At 41.3% G+C, this 19,545-nt stretch overlaps 1 protein-coding gene and 1 non-coding gene across 2 annotated transcripts in view; both read left to right on the top strand.

The window, feature by feature from the left end:
• Window positions 1–316: 316 nt before the first annotated feature.
• The window catches only part of HACD3 (3-hydroxyacyl-CoA dehydratase 3), a 28,765-nt gene continuing 9,536 nt past the window's right edge, over window positions 317–19,545 (top strand). Inside the window, exons 1-6 of the mRNA XM_070420696.1 lie at window positions 317–570; window positions 7,594–7,636; window positions 9,584–9,657; window positions 10,863–11,027; window positions 12,907–12,958; window positions 16,277–16,387. Coding sequence (XP_070276797.1) covers window positions 484–570; window positions 7,594–7,636; window positions 9,584–9,657; window positions 10,863–11,027; window positions 12,907–12,958; window positions 16,277–16,387 — 532 coding nt within the window. The 5' untranslated portion in view covers window positions 317–483. The remainder of the gene's footprint in view (window positions 571–7,593; window positions 7,637–9,583; window positions 9,658–10,862; window positions 11,028–12,906; window positions 12,959–16,276; window positions 16,388–19,545) is intronic.
• Window positions 19,294–19,427, top strand: LOC139001493 (small nucleolar RNA U109). The gene has a single exon (XR_011470058.1). It is a non-coding gene; the product is annotated as a small nucleolar RNA U109 (small nucleolar RNA).

The raw sequence follows: 19,545 nt of genomic DNA, 5'->3' as shown, positions 1-19,545 counted from the left end.
CTCCTGCATACCTCACACTGGGGATGGAGCCGGCCACCCCGGCAGGTGCCCTTGACCGGAATGGAACCCGGAACCCAACCCGGAACCCTTTAGTCCACAGGCCGACGCGCTATCCACTGAGCAAAACCGGCTAGGGCTTAAGCTTACTTATAAGCATCGCCCTCGGGAAGAGAAAAGCCCGTTGCATCTGCTGAGCGCAACTCCGAGGGGGCCGCAGCCAGCTAGGGCGTCCCGCGCTCCTGGGCCCGCCCCTTCCCGCCATCGCCCCGCCCTCACCCGGTGGGTTATGAACCCCGGAGCCCGCGCCGCCACTCGGGCACTTCACTGCGCAAGTGCGGCCGAGGCGCGTGGGGCGTCTGGAGGCTGCGGGCTGCCGGCCCTCAGGAGCGCGGGGGTTTGGGCCTGCGATCGCCGGCTGCAACCGCGCACTGCCCGAGGCAGCGAGGCCCACGAGCGGATCCCCGGCGCCCGGGCGGTGTGGCCATGGAGAACCAGGTGCTGACGCCGCACGTCTACTGGGCTCAGCGGCACGGCGAGCTGTACTTGCGCGTGGAGCTGAGTGACGTGCAGGTAAAGGCCGGGTGCGGGCGGCGGGACGCGCGCAGAGCCGGGGCTCCGGGGCTCGGAGGACTCGCCGAGACCCACCCGGACCCCCTGCCCCTTTGTTACGGGCGCGCAGGAGAGGCTGCAGTGCACCAGCGGGATCCGGGACGCGGTGCACTCACGGCGTCCAGCCCCGGGGAGGAGTTGGCCCTCGTCGGGGGGAAACCCGCACGTCCCGGTCACGAACCCCCGAGCGGTGTAGGTACCTTCGGGGGCTGCGCGAGTCTCGCGGCGGCCTCGGAGGCTGACCCCGGCCTCCTCTTTGTTCCTAGTCTTCGGCCTGATGGAGCCCGAGCCCGGCCCTGGAGGCCTGGCAGTTGGGGTTTGGGTTTGCTGAGGCCGTTGGAGGCGTGGGATGAGCTCCTTGGGTGAAGGGCGCAGCGGGACAGTGGCTCGATGGGCCGTGGCTGGACGTCCAGAGCTGGCCTGCGAGGCCCGGCCGGTCCCTTCGGACCTTCAGGAGGCCAGCCGCTGTCTCAGAGGGGCCACACCCACCCCCCAACCGTTCAGGGATGGAGATCGTGCTTGTTAACTTTAAAGTACAGAATACCTCGAAGAAATGATTTTTATCCGTTATTCTGAAGGCTGTGAGCTCGGTTTGCTGAGTTGCATAGAGAACTTAAAAATGATCTTAAGTTGCATTGAGCATTTAGGTTTGATCTCATTTGCTCCCCGTGTGAACAAGCTGAGGTCTCCTCAGTGTTGGAGATCTCGACCTGAGTACCCCCATGTTTTTGTCCAAACCGTTCAGGATTCCATTCTTTTTTTTTTTTTAATTTTAATTAAATCTTTATTGTTCAGATTATTACATTTGTTCCTCTTTTCCCCCCCCATAACTCCCCTCCTTCCAGCTCCCACCCCACCCTCCGCCCTCACTCCCCACCCACTGTCCTCATCCATAGGTGCAGGATTTTTGTCCAGTCTCTTCCCGCATCCCCCCCCCACCCCCCCCCCCCCCAAGAATAGTCAGTCCATTCCCTTTCTATGTCCCTGATTCTATCATAATCATCAGTTCATTCTGTCCCTCAGATTATTTATTCACTTGATGCTTTTTTAAAAATTTATTTTATTTTTTAAAAATTAAATCTTTATTGTTCAGATTATTACATTAGTTACTCTTTTTTCCCACCATAACTCCCCTCCACCCAGTTCCCACCCCACCCTCCGCCCTCACTCCCCACCCACTGTCCTCATCCATAGGTGCACGATTATTGTCTAATCTCTTCACTCACACCCACACCCCTTCCCCCCACCCCAAGAATAGTCAGTCCATTCCCTTTCTATGTCCCTGATTCTATTACAATCACCAGTTCATACTGTTCATCAGATTACTTATTCACTTGATTTTTAGATTCGCTTGTTGATAGATGCATATTTGTTGTTCATAATTTGTATCTTTACCTTTTTCTTCTTCTTCCTCTTCTTAAAGGATACCTTTCAGCATTTCATATAATACTGGTTTGGTGGTGATGAACTCCTTTAGCTTTTCCTTATCTGTGAAGCTCTTTATCTGACCTTCAATTCTGAATGATAGCTTTGCTGGATAAAGTAATCTTGGTTGTAGGTTCTTGGCATTCATCACTTTGAATATTTCTTGCCACTCCCTTCGGGCCTGCAAAGTTTCTGTTGAGAAATCAGCTGACAGTCGTATGGGTACTCCCTTGTAGGTAACTGAGATTCATTCTCTTGCTGCTTTTGATTCTCTCTTTGTCTTTTGCTCTTGGCATTTTAATTATGATATGTCTTGGTGTGGTCCTCTTTGGATTCCTTTTGTTTGGGGTTCTCTGCGCATCCTGGACCTGTAAGTCTATTTCTTTCACCAGGTGGGGGAAGTTTTCTGTCATTATTTCTTCAAATAGGTGTTCAATATCTTGTTGCTCTCTCTCATTTTCTGGCACCCCTATAATTCTGATGTTGGTACATTTGAAGCTGTCCCAGAGGCTCCTTCACTATCTTCGTATTTTCGGATTCTTTTTTCATTTTGCTTTTCCAGTTGGGTATTTTTTGCTTCTTCGCATTTCAAGTCTTTGACTTGATTCTTGCACTCCCCTGGTCTGCTGTTGGGTGTCTGTATAATATTCTTTATTTCAGTCCGTGTGTGCTTAATTTCCAGTTGGTTCTTTATCACAATCTCAGGGTCTCATTAGATTTCTTGTAGATCTCATTAAGCTTATTGGTAGTTTCTAGAAAATTATTGAGAGACCTTAAAAGTGTGGTTCTGAACTCAATATCCTCCCTTGATTTGTCCTGTTTCTTTGTCTCCACATTTTTTACGCTTTCTTGGTGCACCCCTTTGTGGTCTTTGTGCGCAGTCTTGTTCTAGTTGAGCCTTGATTGTTGTAGTTAATACTAGAGGGATTTGACCTCCAGGCCGACTGGCTGTGAGAATCAGCTGTGTCTGCAGTGGGAAAACTTCTGTCCTCTGGAGAGGTGCTAATCTAGCCTTTGCCTGAGGCTATCCTGCAAATGGCTCTGTGCAGGGCTTGGGCGGGGCGGGGCGGGTCGCATGGGATCAACTAGGTGGGCGGAGGGAGCAGTTATGGCTGCTCTCAGTCCTGTTCCCAGAGGCTCTGCCTCTGAGTCCCTGAGTAACGCTGCAAACCTTGGAGAGAAAGCTGCCTTGGCGTTCTGACTGATGCCAGACAATCCCGCTTCTCCCGTTTGAGTCTGGGTCCCTAGAGACGCTTCTGGATCTGGAGCTCAGAGTCTGAGACTCCCTCCTGATTGAAAACGACAACCGCGCACTCAGCCACCAGCCTGCTCTGCGCGGACACCTCCACACCTTTGTATTTTCCACACTGCGCCTCCTCTGAACCTCGGTATGCTGTTCTCTTTCCTTCTAGTTGAAGAATCTCTCCTCAGCTAGCCTTCCTGTGGTTCTGGGTGATGTCCGTTCCGTCTTTTAGTTGTATTTTTGAAGTGGTTGTTCGAGGCAGCAAACTCCCGGTGTTTACCTATGCCGCCATCTTGGTTTCTCAGGATTCTGTTCTTTGAGGAACTGAAATTTCAGTCTGGAATATTCTTTCTATGGTCATCCTTTCTCCCTCTTCTCTGACACTTAAACGCTCTCTGAAGTTATGTTTGGATCTGTCAGCCTGTCTGGCATATTGTCTTGCAAAGTGTGGGCGTTCTTTGAGTGTGAACTTGATGAATCTAATCTTTACATCGGAATAGAAACCTGTTTTCCCATCGAAAGAGAAAAGACAATACTGGCCAGAATGCCTTTCAGTAGGCTGTAACATTGCAAGTCCGGTCCGTTATAACAGTCTCTCTCTTTAAGTATTTAGCGTTATATAGACCAATTAAATAAACTTAGACCCTGCCCTCTCTAGATGTGTATCATGTGATAAGGGTATAATATTCTGGGATACTTTTGAAGCTACAAACAGAAAAAGTGTTTTTAAGGGGAAGGGAGTAGTGGTGGTGAAAGAAGTGGGAGTTAGTTGGACAAATGAAAGAATGTATCATGTTGATATATTTTCTAAGAGATTTAAACCTTTTAGTTAAGAAACATGAACACCTCAATCATTTGCTATATTTAAAAATGTAAAGGTATATGTTTGAAATATAGTTAAAGAAATGTAAAGGTGGAGAAAAATGGAATTTTATTTTGGAGAGAGAAATCTTTTTTTTAACTTTTTGGGGAAAAAATAAATCTTTTTTTTCTCCAATTGAGTTTTTTTCCTTTTCTTTTCTGGGATTTCCTGTGTGTAATTCTGAGACATCCATTTCAGCTACCATTAGTTTAAAAACAACATGTTCATACCATTGATAAAATAAATCCTCTACCACATGTGAGATGCTACAGATTTACAAAGATGAGTCAGACAGATTTGGCTTTCTAATGGTATATTATCTAGAAGAAAGCGTATTATACAAACAAAAAGTTTTGTGCATGAGTATGTTTATTGGTAAAATTGGAGTTGAATATTGAACCAGGTTCCTGGTCTTAAAGGAATTCGTTACTTTTCTTTTGTTTAGTGAGAGATGACTTCCAGAAATAAGATGAAGAATTCTTATCAAATGGAGATTGGGAGAAAATTCTAGAAAGAGAAAGGCATAGACTTTTAGGTCTTCTGACTTATACTGTGTGAACACCATCCAGCCAAAGACTGCCAGGAACACACTACTTAAACAAGTTGGGGTTACATATTACTCTTTTCAGCAAGGGAAGGCATACCTCATACAATCATGGGGTGTTTTAAGAGGGTATTAGAAAGAACTGATTAGAGGTTGTGGACTTCGGTGATTCAAGGATGGTCTAAGGAAGTGGGATTAGCTTTAAAGGCTGTCATAAAACGATTGGTTATCTGAATAAATCTTACCTATAGGGAAGAGAGACTAGCACAAGAACAAAACTGTCAATACTTGGTAGGGAAGTAGCAGTCACATATTTTGGCTCAGAGAGGAAGGGCGTCTGAGTGACGTGTTGGCCAAATTTTTGTCTGCCTACACAGACAAAAATCAAGGTTTCAGATTAACTTTGTCTGAGGTTGGTATTCTGTGAGATTGTTTATGTCCAGTAGGAGAATAACATGCCTTAGTTGTGAGTGCCAAGCCAACTTCTGAATATCAGGGGCTGCTTTTTATTTTATTTTATTTATTAAAAATATTTTTATTGATTTCAGAGAGGAAGGGAGAGGAAGAGAGAGATAGAAACATCAATTATGAGAGAGAATCATGGATTGGCTGCCTCCTGCATGCTCCCAACTGAGGATTGAGCCAGAAACCCAGGCATGTGCCCTTGACCAGAATCGAACCTGGGACCTTTCAGTCCTCAGGCCAATACTCTATCCTCTGAGCCAAACCAGCTAGAGCTTTTTTTTTTTAATTTCTTAATTCATTGCTCTATGTGGGGCATGTCAAACCGGTGATTCTGGCTCAGGATGAAGCAACTCATTTATTCAATAATGAAAACCACTTGTGGAGTACCTACTCTTATCCTTAATCTAGGTGCTGGGTTGTTAGACAGCTCTCTGTCGCCTTCTGCTCTCTCATGTCCCATAGCTTATGTGTGAATTTCAGTGTTGAATTCCAATTTGGGGGCATCAGCTTTGCTCCCCTCCCTTTCTGAGACAGAGAACCATTGGGTTTTGTTGTTGTTTGTTTTTTTTGAAAGATCAATTTGTTTAAAAATGCAACTTAGCCCTAACTGGTTTGGCTCAGTGGACAGAGCGCTGGCTTGAGGACTGAAGGGTCCCAGGTTTGATTCCAGGCAAGGGCATGTACCTTGGTTGTGGGCACATCCCCAGTAGGAGGTGTGCAGGAGGCAGCTGATCGATGTTTCTCTCATCGATGTTTCTAACTATTCCTCTCCCTTCCTTTCTGTAAAAAAATCAATAAAATATATTTAAAAAATAAAAATGCAACTTACAAAAAATCACGTTTCTATTCTGTCTTCGGAGCTGCAGGGTTAGTGGCTGATGAGAAACTACTGATGAGAGGAGGAATGGTGTGCAATAAAGCCTTCAATAGCAGCGTTGTCTGTGTTTGAGGTGTGCTGTAGCAAAGAAGCTAGCTAGGAGTCTGTTGGAGCCAGGACAGGGTTACTTTAAGAATAGACTTTATTTTCAAGATAAGCCTAATGGGCAGATTTGTGTCTGCAACCTTCATTGTCAAAGCATTTGTTCACTTATCGAGGCTTTTGTTTGTTTGTTTTAGTTGTGTGTGGGAGCTGTTTGAAAGATATGGTTCTTGTCCTTACCCAATAGAGTCTGGTGGAAAGAGTGATAACTGAAGATAAGAGATTGAGTCCTTGCTTTTTTACTTACTATCTGGTGGCCATAGGTAATTCACTTAACTTTTGTGAGCCTTGGCCTCACCATCCAAATAAATATGAACAATCCTAATTCACAGGATTGTTTTGAGATTTGAATTGGGTATTAGATTTGAAAGTGCTTTGTGAATTCTAGTGGACTATTCAAGTGGAAGGGATTATTATTGTGATATTAAGCCTTAGATGAGAGCAGTAGAACAGAAGTCTATTTGGAAATTTATTTATATGAAAAAACTTACTGTACAACAGTGTGGCTTTACAAATTAACATGGGAAAGGATGAACCATTCAGGAAGTTGTATTGGGACAATTGGTCATCCAAATGGCAAAAAAGATAAAATAAGATCTTGCCTGCACACACAGAAGTCAATTCTAGTTGGGTTAATAACATAAATGCATAAAGCAAAACTAAAAGAAAATATGTAAGACTGTATGGTATTGAAACAGGGATGAATGTATTAATCTAGACACAGAAAAGATAAACCTTAAAGAAAAAGATTGACAAATTTAAGACAAACTTAAAGCAGATATCGTGGCACATATCACTGACAAATGACTAGAAATCTTGAATATATAAAGAACTACCTACAGATCCATAAGAAAAAGGCATATTACCCAATAGAAAAAGGCGTAGGTAATAAAAGCAGTTTAGAGTGAAAGGAAACAAGAATGGCCAATAAAACCGAAAGATACTTGACCTCACTTATAATCAGGGATATTTAGATTAAAATGATAGGTCATTATTTCTCACATTAGGTTGTGGAAAATGAAAAGTCTAACATTACCAACTGTTGGCAGAGATGTTCAGCGCTGGGACTTTCTTATACAGTGTGTGGGAGTATTAATTGGTACAACTGGTTTGGAGAACAGTTTGGCACTGTCTAGTCAAACTGAAGATTCACATAATCTTATGCCTTGGAAGTTCTGCTCCTTAGAGACGCTCTTCCTTTCATGCACAAGGAGACAGCATGTTCATTGCAGCAAAAAATAAATAAATAAAATAAAAACAATCTTAATTCTTATCAACAGAAGAATGGATAGATTGTGATGTGTTTATACAATGGCACACTGTACAGGAGCTAAAATAAATGAAACAGAACTGCCCGTATCTATAAAGGCACAGGGTAGGAGGTTGAGTCCCCAAGGGGGAAGGATGGTTTTAATTCCATTTTTCTCATTAAAGTGCCTCCTCACATCCTTGGTCTCTTTTCACAGAATCCTGCCATCAGCATCACTGAAAATGTACTGCATTTCAAAGGTCAGTATTCGGGCAAATGCTCCCAGCTCTCTACACAGTTAAAGAGGTTTGTTTTATTCACTTTCTCTGATACTCTTGAGGTAAACTAGGTTGTTTTGAAATACTTGATTAAGGAAGTCAAAGAAGTTTAAAATACTGCTTTCCCCAGCCCTAACCGGTTTGGCTCAGTGGATAGAGCATCGGCCTGCGGACTCAAGGGTCCCAGGTTCAGTTCCGGTCAAGGGCATGTACCTTGGTTGCGGGCACATCCCCAGTGGGGAGTGTGCAGGAGGCAGCTGATTGATGTTTCTCTCATTGATGTTTCTGATTCTCTCTATCCCTTTCTCTTCCTCTCTGTAAAAAATCAATAAAATATATTTAAAAATAAAATACTGCTTTCCCCTGGGAGAGGCAAAAAAGAATCGTGGGCTAGAAATATGGAGATTAATTCTGCTGCTCCCTCAGGCAACTATTAACTTCTCTGGACCTATAAAGTGGGGTATGGGTTATAAGTTGTGTTTCTCAAATTTGAGGACCCAAAACATCTGAGAATATGTCCTCAGCATCCTCCAGGGCCATAGACCCAGATTGAAAAGCATGTTAGGAGTTAGGTATGGTCCCTTTAAGTGATATGTGGCTTCATTGCAGCTGTGAACACAGCCCCTGAACTTGTGATGACTATAAGGTAGTCATCACTTGACCTTTTACTTTTATTTTTTAAGGTTATAATGAAACAAAAAAATAGAAATTTTCTTAATGAGGCTGTGTGGCTCCCTGATATTATACTTACAGACCAGTTTAAGAAATACTTATTCTAGATGCTATCTAAAGCTTTTCTAGCTCTGACGGTCTCAGTTCTGTGAATCTGCCTCCATCTCCTTTCTCCTCAGTTCATCTGCGATGCCTCAGATGGTAGGGCTGGAGTTATTGTCACCCCATGGGGTGGAATTCTCCCTAATTGCTTTCTGTGCTAGTTCCCTGGAATGTCGTTAGTGAGTGAGCAGGGTAATGGGACATTGAAGTGTTTCTGCTTTACATGAGATTCCATCTGCCTTAATGTACTTGCATGAAATCACAGCCTGACTTTTGTATCTACTTTTCAAGATGAGAGTGTGGTGGCAGCAGCTCCGGTTTATTTTAGGAGTTAAACATTTGCAAAGAAGTTAAAGTGATAAAAGTGCGTCTTGCCACTTGGAGCTTATAGACTGTCCTGTCTTAAGGAATTTATGGTTTTAGGGAACATTAGCTACCAGTAGCAAATATTAGGCAGGTCATGCTGCATAGGGCCAGATGAAGAAACAGAACTGAATTGATAGACAAGCCTGAGAGTTAGAGGGGAGGTGAAGCAGCAGCCCCTGGCACTGAGGCGTGGCTGGACCTGGGGAGAGGAGCCAGGCCAAGGCACAGGTCAACCCAGGCTTTCCTGCCAGTGCCATTTGTCCTCTCAGGATTGAGCTGAGAGAATGATTTTTCTCTTTTTTTGTTCCATGTGGGATGTGCTAAAGGAAAGTCACCTTCTCCATTTTCTATCCCTGGTTGAAAAGTGTTAGGTTCAGAGCTTTCTCTGAGACAATCCAGCATTTCCATGCACCCAGCAACTTTCCTTCACCTGATTTTCTCTGCTCTGGATTCAGCGCCAAAGTGCATGTGAAAGTTAAATTTATATCTATGTGATACCTTTGGCTTTGCTTTCTGTAATCTTTCCCCTGCCTATTATCTGTACTGAGCATCGTGAAGGCCATGTTGGAAGATTAATTAACTACTCTGGAACTGACCATCAGAGGACATATGGAAATAAACTTCTGTCCAGGATTCAGCTTATCTAGCTGTTGAGTAGCTCTTCTCACACCCCCTGACTCTTTTTGGCAGGACCATTGACATTTGTATACTTCTGAAAGAACTGCATTAAGCGTTTGGATGGCCTTTCTCTGCTCAAGTTCACAGTAACCCACATTTCTTTCTTTATAGCTCAAGGACATGGTGCCAAAGGAGATAATGTGTATGAGTTTCACCTGGAGTTCTTGGACCTTGTGAAGCCAGAGGTATGTTCTTTCCTTTCTATTTTAGGAAATAAATACTGGTAATTTAGTGAAATGAAATGGGGAGGAACGGTTGTGGGAAAGAAGATAAAAACCAAAGGAGAATATAGTTTTAGCTGCAGAGGAACTGTGCAAGTCGGAGAATCTGAGGTGATTCTGGCTCTGCCACTTATTAGTGGTTGAACAAGTCCTTTTACTTCTTTGAGTTCTGTCTCCTCATGTGTTAAATGAAGAATTGGATCATGGTCTCTTATCCAATCTGGCGTTTTCCAGCTCTGATACTCTGTTTTTTAACGATGACAGAGGAGGAGTAGGTACCCATAGAGAGCAGTACGGAGGGCAGGTGAAGCCCACACAGGCGCTGCTTTCCTGTGACTTTGCCTGAGGGGCAGTAGAAATCAGAAAATGCCAAGGCAGTTGATCTTTAGAAAGAATGCTGGACGTATATTGAAGTTTCCCTTCTCTCAGAGCTTGAGGAAGCCTCTGTAACTGGAAGGGAGGGAATCCAGCACATGGTGTATTTCAGTTTCTGGAATTACACTCTATCTATGAGGGTTTCCACATATTGCTCTCTATCTGCGGGTTTCTGTTGTTTTGGTTGTCCTAATAGACAGCAGTGATTTAAGAAGTGGAGCACTTGTCATGGGTCTTGCTTTGGAGGCAAAGGGGGAAGACATGTAGAATAATGAACTGCAGTAGCCACTAAGAATTTGAGTTTAGTTGGGAAGACTCCCCAGGCTGACCCATGTGAAAAAGTTGTATCTGATCCAGTACAGTTCTAGCCTTGATTAGACCTTTCTAAAGTAAGGACTCTATGCCAGGACCATCTTCATGGGAGGAAGATTTGTAAGGTGAGAATGCACTTGAAAGAGTGATTGGATGTAGTGCCCTGCATGATGTAGATCTGGCAGGAGGTTCATTTAGTTTCTTCTAATAAAACCAGGAACCTCTGCCTTTCTTATCCTGATCTCCTCCTGTGTCATTCATTAGGTGAATCATAAAGACAGTGCTGTTCTTAGCAGATTTTCCCGATACCAGCTCGTGGTCTAGATGTTCTCTTTGCATCAGGATGGGTAGGAACAGAGAAGGAAGGGGAATAAGCCTACTCTTTAGTTCTCTGTATAGTCACCCTGGCTTGGGGCAGTGTCAGAGGAAGAAGAGGGGATAGGGAAGAGAGAGCATTCTCACATTCTCATTTTCTCTCTTAGCCGGTTTACAAACTGACCCAGAGGCAGGTCAACATTACGGTGCAGAAGAAGGTGAGCCAGTGGTGGGAGAGACTCACCAAGCAGGAGAAGCGCCCATTGTTTTTGGCCCCTGACTTTGATCGCTGGCTGGACGAGTCTGATGCGGAAATGGAGCTCCGAGCCAAGGTCAGTAAGGACCCTAGGACCTCGACAGAAATTGTGAGGAGACCAAGTTATTTGGGCCACCTAAGATACTTACCAGGGTCTGATAGAATAAATACGAAGTTAGACATTAAGTTAACGACCTGGAGACATGGTTTTATAGAAGTACTGGTCATATATTTTGTAGACTGTTCCTTTTTTTTTTTTTTTTTAAATATATTTTATTGATTTTTTACAGAGAGGAAGGGAGAGAGATAGAGAGCTAGAAACATCGATGAGAGAGAAACATAGATCAGCTGCCTCCTGCACATCTCCCACTGGGGATGTGCCCGCAACCCAGGCACATGCCCCCGACCGGAATTGAACCCGGGACCCTTCAGTCCGCAGGCTGACGCTCTATCCACCAAGCCAAACCGGTTCCGGCTGTAGACTGTTCCTTGGTGTGTTTTTCATGATTGGTTTTGGGAAGGAAGACCACAGATCATGCCATATCATGGGTACATACTATCAACATGACTTATCACTGTTGATATTGATCTTGCTCATGTGGCTGAGGTAATGTTTGTCAGGTCTCTTCATTGTAATGTTACTTCCTTCCCTCTCCTTACTGTACTCTTCGGAAGGAAGTTACTATGCATAGCCCACACTTAAGGAGTGGGGAGTGATGCTTCCCATCTTCAGGTTGGAGTATCTACATATTTTATTTGAAATTATTCTGCGTTAGAGATTATTCTCTCCCACTTATTCATTCATTTAAAAATGTCAGTAGACTCATTAATACTTATTTTATAGTTTGGGTTATAATTCAGACCATGTTATTCATTTTGTTGCTCAGACTGTTTCAGGTTTGGTCAATAGAATTCTTTCAGTTGGGTCTTGTGTCCCTTTGACAGAGCTCATAGCTCCATCACTATGGGGCTTTCTTCTTTCTTTTTGTGTGTGTGTACTTCTTTAATTTCTGGCACTGTAAGCTGCTCCTGGCTTATCTTGTATGTTCCCTGCTCAGCCCTAGAATCAGCTATTCTTCAAGGAGCTCTGTTCTTTTTATTTATTCATTATTTTTTATTTTTTAAATATATTTTATTGATTTTTTTACAGAGAGGAAGGGAGAGGGATAGAGAGTTAGAAACATTGATGAGAGAGAAACATCGATCAGCTGCCTCTTGCACACCCCCTACTGGGGATGTGCCCGCAACCAAGGTACATGCCTTTGACCAGAATCGAATCTGGGACCCTTAAGTCTGCAGGCTGACGCTCTATCCACTGAGCCAAACCGGTTAGGGCAGCTCTGTTCTTTTTAGTGGAGAATGGTAGTGGAAACCAAGCTCTGGGCTTTGGTATGCTTGTTGCTGCTGGGCTATCATCGCTTCTTGGTCCTCTCAGCTGACTAAACAACGAACTAGTGTGTGCATACTAGCCTATGCATATACATCTATCCATAGATATTTCTATATGTAACCACCTATATATTAACCTAATATGAATTCATATGATGTGGAGACAAGGTTTTAGATTCTAGAAAATGATACTAAAAATCTAGAGGTGTTAGAAAATAAAATAGCAGTCTATTTTCTGCCTTAAATTTCTGTTTGTTTCTATGACCAAGACAAATCTGAATGTCTCTCCAGCTCTAATATGTCAAGACTACCCACTTTATAGATTAGAAGCCAGCTGATTGGCTCAGTTCTGTGAGCCCTGGATGGGCTCACAGATGTTAATGCTACTCAGTAAGGAGGAGGAGTCAGGCTTTTTGGCACCCTGAGCTAGGACATTTTCCCCAAGGAAGTAAGAGCACAATTGGAAGAGGCTTTCAGGGAGTCAGATCACTTATCCAATATGTGGACTTTTGCAAGCACCTTGGAATTCTAACTTTTCTTCTTGAAAACTTCCATCCAAATTCCAGGAAGAAGAACGTCTGAATAAACTCAGAATGGAAAGCCAAGGCTCCCCTGAAAGTAAGTTGCCCCTGCTGCTATGGTAGTTACCATTTAATTTGTGATAGAGATGGGGGTATGGATGAGTGATGTGGTAGGAGAGCTAATACTGTGTAGGCGAGTGGATGAGCAGTCCTTAATGTCCAGTGCTTACGCTGTGCACATCCACATTAGAAGCCTTACTTTTAATGTTTCCCTTTAAAAACATTTTTTTTATTGATTTCAGAGAGGAAGGGAGAGGAAGAGAGAGATAGAAACCTCAATGATGAGAGAGAATCATTGATCAGCTACCTCCTATACTCCCCACACTAGGAATTGAGCCCACAACCTGGGCATGTGCCCTGACTGGGAATCGAACCTTGATCTGGTTCATAGGTTGACGCTCAACCACTGAGCCAAGCTGGTTGGGTAATGTTTCCCTTCTATTTGGATCTTACCATCATCTGGTATATAGTATGGAAGAACCTTAGTCTCTTGGATGGACCTAATGTCAGATGGCAGCATGTACTGCATGGACATGTGGAAATATGATTAAATTCTTGCGGCACTGAAAGCATTATACTAGTCCCTTGAGGTGTGGAGTCAAGGAATTCATCATAGCACCTGTGCTCCAAGAGCTTGCATTCTAGAGGGAGGACTATGAAAGTCTATAAGTTAAAACTAATGCTGAAAAACCGAATAATATAAGAGTTCCTCATTTGTTCACACTTTTTCAAGTTTCAGTGGTGCATATTTGGCATGCCATAATAAGGGAGTGGAAAGTTGTAGAGCAGTGATTTTCAGACTATGTTTCATGGTACCCCAGGGGTTCCCAGAGATGCTTTGGAGGGATAGGCCAACCAAGCATTTCCACTTTAGTCAAAGCAATTGTGCTTTTGTGTTTCATGGCATTGTTAATAAAGTTTCTCTTGAAAAGATGATTTCATTGCTCTAAAAAAAAAGATTTGAGTAACTACTAATTTAGAGAAATATTCCCTTAGAAAAGCAAAGGAGGGGAGACAATTAGTGGAGATAAAGAATAGCAACATAAAAGGCCACCTGAGATTTAAATTACTTTTTTGTGTTTAGAGGGATAAATTTCAAAAATATATGAAAATACTTATATATTGATTTTCAGAATGTTAGATAAAACTTTTCAGTTTCTTTTATTTTTTTTATTCTTTTTTTATTTTTTATTTTTATTTTTCGCTAAAAGTATTACAAAGGGTATTACATAAGTGTCCTTTTTTCCCCCGCCCTTGACAAACCCCTGCCCTCCCTTACCCCCCAGTGTCTTATGTCCATTAGTTATGCTTATATGGATGCATACAAGTCCTTCGGTTGATCTCTTACTCCCCTCCCTCCTGTCCCCCAATCCTCCCTGGCCTTCCCACTGCAGTTTGACAATCAGTTTGAGGCAGCTCTGCCTCTGTATCTATTATTGTTCAAAAGTTTGTAATGGTCTTTATTATCCATGAATGAGTGAGATCATGTGGTATTTTTCCTTCATTGACTGGCTTGTTTCACTTAGCATAATGCTCTCCAGTTCCATCCATGCTGTTGCAAATGGTAAGAGTTCCTTCTTTTTTACAGCAGCATAGTATTCCATCGTGTAGATGTACCACAGTTTTCTAATCCATTCATCTACTGATGGGCACTTAGGCTGTTTCCAGATCTTAGCTATGGTGAATTGTGCTGCTATGAACATAGGGGTGCATATATCCTTTCTGATTGGTGTTTCTGGTTTCTTGGGATATATTCCTAGAAGTGGGATCACAGGGTCAAATGGGAGTTCCATTTCCAGTTTTTTGAGGAAACTCCATACTGTCTTCCATAGTGGCTGCACCAGTCTGCATTCCCACCAGCAGTGCACAAGTGTTCCTTTTTCTCCACATCCTCTCCAGCACTTGTCGTTTGTTGATTTGTTGATGATGGCCATTCTGACAGGTGTGAGATGGTACCTCATTGTTGTTTTGATTTGCATCTCTCCGATGATTAGTGACTTTGAGCATGTTTTCATATGTCTCTTGGCTTTCTGAATGTCCTCTTTTGAAAGGTGTCTATTTAGAGCCTTTGCCCATTTTTTGATTGGATTGTTTATCTTCTTTTTGTTAAGTTGTATGAGTTCCCTATAAATTTTGGAGATTAAGCCCTTATCAGATATGACGTCGGCAAATATGTTTTCCCACGCAGTGGGTTTTCTTGTTGTTTTGTTGATGGTTTCTTTTGCTGTGCAGAAGCTTTTTATTTTGATGTAGTCCCATTTGTTCATTTTCTCTTTAGTTTCAACTGCCCTAAAACTTTTTCAGTTTCATTTAAATTCGTCATGGTTCCTAATGAAAGAAGTTTTTTATGATTGGGAAGTATAATAAACTTTTACAGTTTTGAAGAAAAAATTTTAATTTGTCTAGCTTTTTTGATCCATTAGAATACAGTTGCTTTTGCTTGGAGCATCATCCAAGTGTGTCTGCAGAAGTCTGTAGTCTAGGAGTACATTTGTGGCAGCAGAACCTGCACTCCACAGCTCTTCTCTTGAGAAGCCTTTCCTTTGCCCTACTCTTTTGACTCAACCATGACCCTAAGTTTCTCACTCCTTCCTTAAGTCTGTAATTAGCTGTTTCACAAACATTAGGCTGCAGACAAAATTAATGTCCCTTATTTTCTTGCCTCTCAGATTGTAATTTTCCTCCTTTGGTTATATCCTCATTCTACCCATTCTCCAAAGCCCAGATCAGATACTTGCTTGATTCCCATTTCCCAACCTAATTTCACCTTGAAATTTTCACAAGATGTTACCTGTCATTCTATCTTGTATTATGGTTTTAGATGGTAAGTTCTTTGAATCTCAATAGTGCCCCTCCATACCTTGGACATTGTAGGTGTTCAGTTATTGCTTGGTTGAGTGAATATATGATCAAATATCATTATTTTTATTATTATTCATTCTCTCTCTTTGAGCTAGTTTGACGTCCATGACCTTAAAAAATTCCAGAAAAGAAGTAACTATAGATTATATTAAGATAACAAGAATAGGAGTTGAGTATAGCTTTCCCCCCTTCCTTTAATGCCTCCCAAGATATATTCTCTTCTTGGATTTGTTATGTCTGTATACTTATGCTCAAGGCTCTGAGGGGGAAAGACTGCTGAAAACATACCTTGGAGTGCAATGTTCCTCATATTTTTTCTTTATGTTTGTCTGTGGGACCAGGAGCCAGGCTGGTGCAGGCCTGGGCCAGGTATTTGTGTGGGAGTTTAGAGCACCCCAATAGGAAAGAGGGATGAAGTTACTGTAGGGTGCCCTACATACCCCTCTCCTCCTGTGCTGCTTGTAACAGCTTACTGCCTTGCTTTGCTTCCCAGCTCTTATAAACTTGAAGAAAGGATACCTGTTCATGTATAATCTTGTGCAATTCTTGGGATTCTCGTGGATGTTTGTCAACATGACTGTGCGGTTCTTTATCCTGGGAAAAGGCAAGTACCAAATTTTAACAATGGTGGCTTTTTTTTGGTAGATTGGCCCACTACTCGTCAAAGGTAATACTCTTTGCCTTTGGTATTAATATTAAACCCACATATTTGTATAGTACTTCATGCTTTTCATTGTATTTTCATATCTTCTATTTCCCATGGTCTTTGAAACAGGCTGATATTCCCTCTCTTTAACTGGTGAGGAAACAGGTTTAGAGATGGCCAAAGAAATCATCCACACAGCTTGCCAGGGTCATATCTTGGATACCATCCCTTTCTCTATTCATGACATGATAGTTTGTAACTAAAGAAATTAATGTGATACTTCTAATGCCAAAGTTATTTAAGTCCAAAAGGGATCTCATCCTTTTGAGGTCTAAATAGATTCTCAACTGAACTGTTCTAAAAATGAATGAAAAGACTATCATAAATATATTAGTTCTTGATAAATTAGTTTGCATGTTTAATAGAATTCTGGCAAAGTTAATGACAATAGAAAATATTTGAGAATGTGATCTAAAGTATTATGAAATTTTATTGTGAACAATAAATAGATAATAAAATTTGGGGGAAGAAAGGTAATGGGAGAGGACTTTCCCCACCTGATATAAAAGAATCTGTATATATAAAAGACTAAGCGATTGTACTACCATCGACTGGTAGCTATGACATGCACTGACCACCAGGGGGCAGACGCTCAATGCAGGAGCTGACGAGCTGCTGTGACTTGGCAGCTGCGGTTCTCGGATGACGCAACCTGGAACCAGAGAGGAGGGGGCCCATTTCTGAGGGAAATTATTTGGCAAAGTGAATCAGGAACCTTCACTGTTCATATCCTTGGAACCTGATAATTTCACTTCTAGAACTATGCTCTAAAGCAGTGGCTCTCAACATTCCTAATGCCGCAACCCTTTAATACAGTTTCTCATGTTGTGGTGACCCCCAATTTCATTGTTACAAATTGAACATAGTGATTAATCACCAAAACAATATGTAATTATATATGTGTTTTCTGATGGTCTTAGGTGACCCCTGTGAAAGGTTGAGAACCACTGCTCTAAAGAAAGAACTGAAACTGCAAGAGAAGCTTTTTCAAAAAGATAGACATCATGGCATTATTTATATTAGTGACAGATTAGAAGCTACCTAAATGTCCAGTGAGGAATTGGTTTAGAATATTCCCTCAGTGGAATGTTGTGAAACAAATATAAAGTATTTGAAGAGTTTGTAATAACATGTAAAAAATACTGATAACAGGCTAAGTAAATAACAAATTTATTCTTCCAACTAATTCATACCCATATAAAAAGGTGAAAATGAACCAATACACCGAAAAGATTGGGAGGAAATACACCATTTTCAAATGATTTGAATAATTTAAAAAATTTCTTCATTTTGTAAAATAAATAGGAGTATAAATATAAGTACAATGGAAAAATATAAACTCTATTTAAAGAGAGAAAAAACTCCTGTCAACTGTTTTCTTCTTTACTGCTAAATTTTTTCATCCGAGGTTTGTATAAGATGTATTGTAGTTGGGTCTAGAGTCATTTGAGAGAAGTGCATGTTTTTCCATCCTTCTTAACACCTTGGGATTCTGCAGATCACAGTTTAAACCAACATAGTTGGATTGATTCTGAGTGTTGCTGTGCAAGCCTGCTGGCCTGATGCAGTTCAAAACCTGCTAAGTATCTGGGTCATGTGTTAAAGTAAGCTGCATGGATTTGTAATTTCTATTTTGGCTCCGAGCCTCTTCCTAACCACCTGCTGGTTTAATTCTTCCCTTATCAGTTCTCAGAGAAGAGTTGGGGCCTAGCACCCAGCGTCCTAGCTTGCTTTTGCAGTTTTCTCCTTTTGAATAAAGGATGTTGGTGAATGGCAGATTCCACACATGCACTTGTTTTTTCATGTAATCATGTATTTGCTAACCTTCATGTGCTAAGGAAATAGCAGTATTCACTTGGGCTTATGTCGAAACTCTTGTGTGAGCTTGCTTAGCTCTCTATTAAGTAATAATTTTTTATTAAATCAATTTTTAATTTTTTTCTAATTGTAAAAATGTGTTAATTACAGAAGAAATCAGAAAATAAAGACTTAAAACAAAAATTCTACCATAATCTCAACTATGAGAGCAGCAGATTCTTGGCTCGTTGGTTCTTGTCACCTTTCCCACAAAGCTTCCTTGGGAACAGTTCTTAGAGTGGAATTGTGAGATTAAAGGACAAATTGTTTTTAGGGATTTTGATGTATAATGCCCAGAAAGAGTATATACTATTTTATATTACCACTGTTTAAATCCATATTCCATTCACATATGAGTGCCTTTTCCTATTTTCAAGAATTTTTTTTTTCAAATTATAAAATTAAATATGCTGATTTTAAAAAGTTTGTAAAATGGGGGAAAACAGGGGTAAAGGTGTAGGAGAAGGAAGGGGAGGTTAATAAGCCATTGTCTATCACTATTAATATTCCCATACACTGCCTTTTAGTCTTTTTTCCTCCTACAGTTAAAAATAATCATCATAATGTTTGTATATACAATTTTGCATCCTTGTTTTTAAAAACAATATTATAAGCATTTTAATGTTACTAATATTCTTTGTAACTATCATTTTAGAAATCAGATTTCTATTCCTGAATTGAAACAAGGATCAATTTCCCATAAAATCAGGCAAAGCCCAGAAGATCTAATTTTTGTTTACCATATGCCAAGTCTTAAGTCACAACTTTCTAAGTATGAGGGGTCCTCATTTTATAAAGGCCACTTAAAGTGAATCCCCTTCTCAATGATACCAGAATTTTAATTGTAAATGTGACAAAAAGATTTGATGTGATTTTGTCTTGAAAAAGGGGCATTTAATATGAAAAAATTTATTTTATATATAGCAAAATTTAAATTGTAATTTTGATTGCATGTGGAAATATGTCTGTTCCTCATTCCTTTGGGAGCAGAAATACCTCCATACCATGCTACATAAAAGGAGTTCTCAGGGCTGCCAACCTTACAGTAGAGGTTGAGTAGTAGTATATTTCTCCTACATAGGAAAGAAAAAAAAGAAAAAATAAATTGTAATTTTGCATTAATTTTTTTCAAAGAAAATAGTCAGATTTTGAACTGCATATTGATGGAATTTTTCTGGTAAAATTATGTATCAGCAATA

The sequence above is a fragment of the Myotis yumanensis genome, unplaced genomic scaffold (genome assembly GCF_028538775.1).
Source record: "Myotis yumanensis isolate MYYU_CA2020_CCGP unplaced genomic scaffold, mMyoYum1.0.hap1 SCAF_1, whole genome shotgun sequence".
In the NCBI taxonomy this organism is placed as follows: domain Eukaryota; kingdom Metazoa; phylum Chordata; class Mammalia; order Chiroptera; family Vespertilionidae; genus Myotis; species Myotis yumanensis.
The sequence above is the reverse complement of the archived record's forward strand: the minus strand, read 5'-3'. Positions and strand labels throughout refer to the sequence as shown.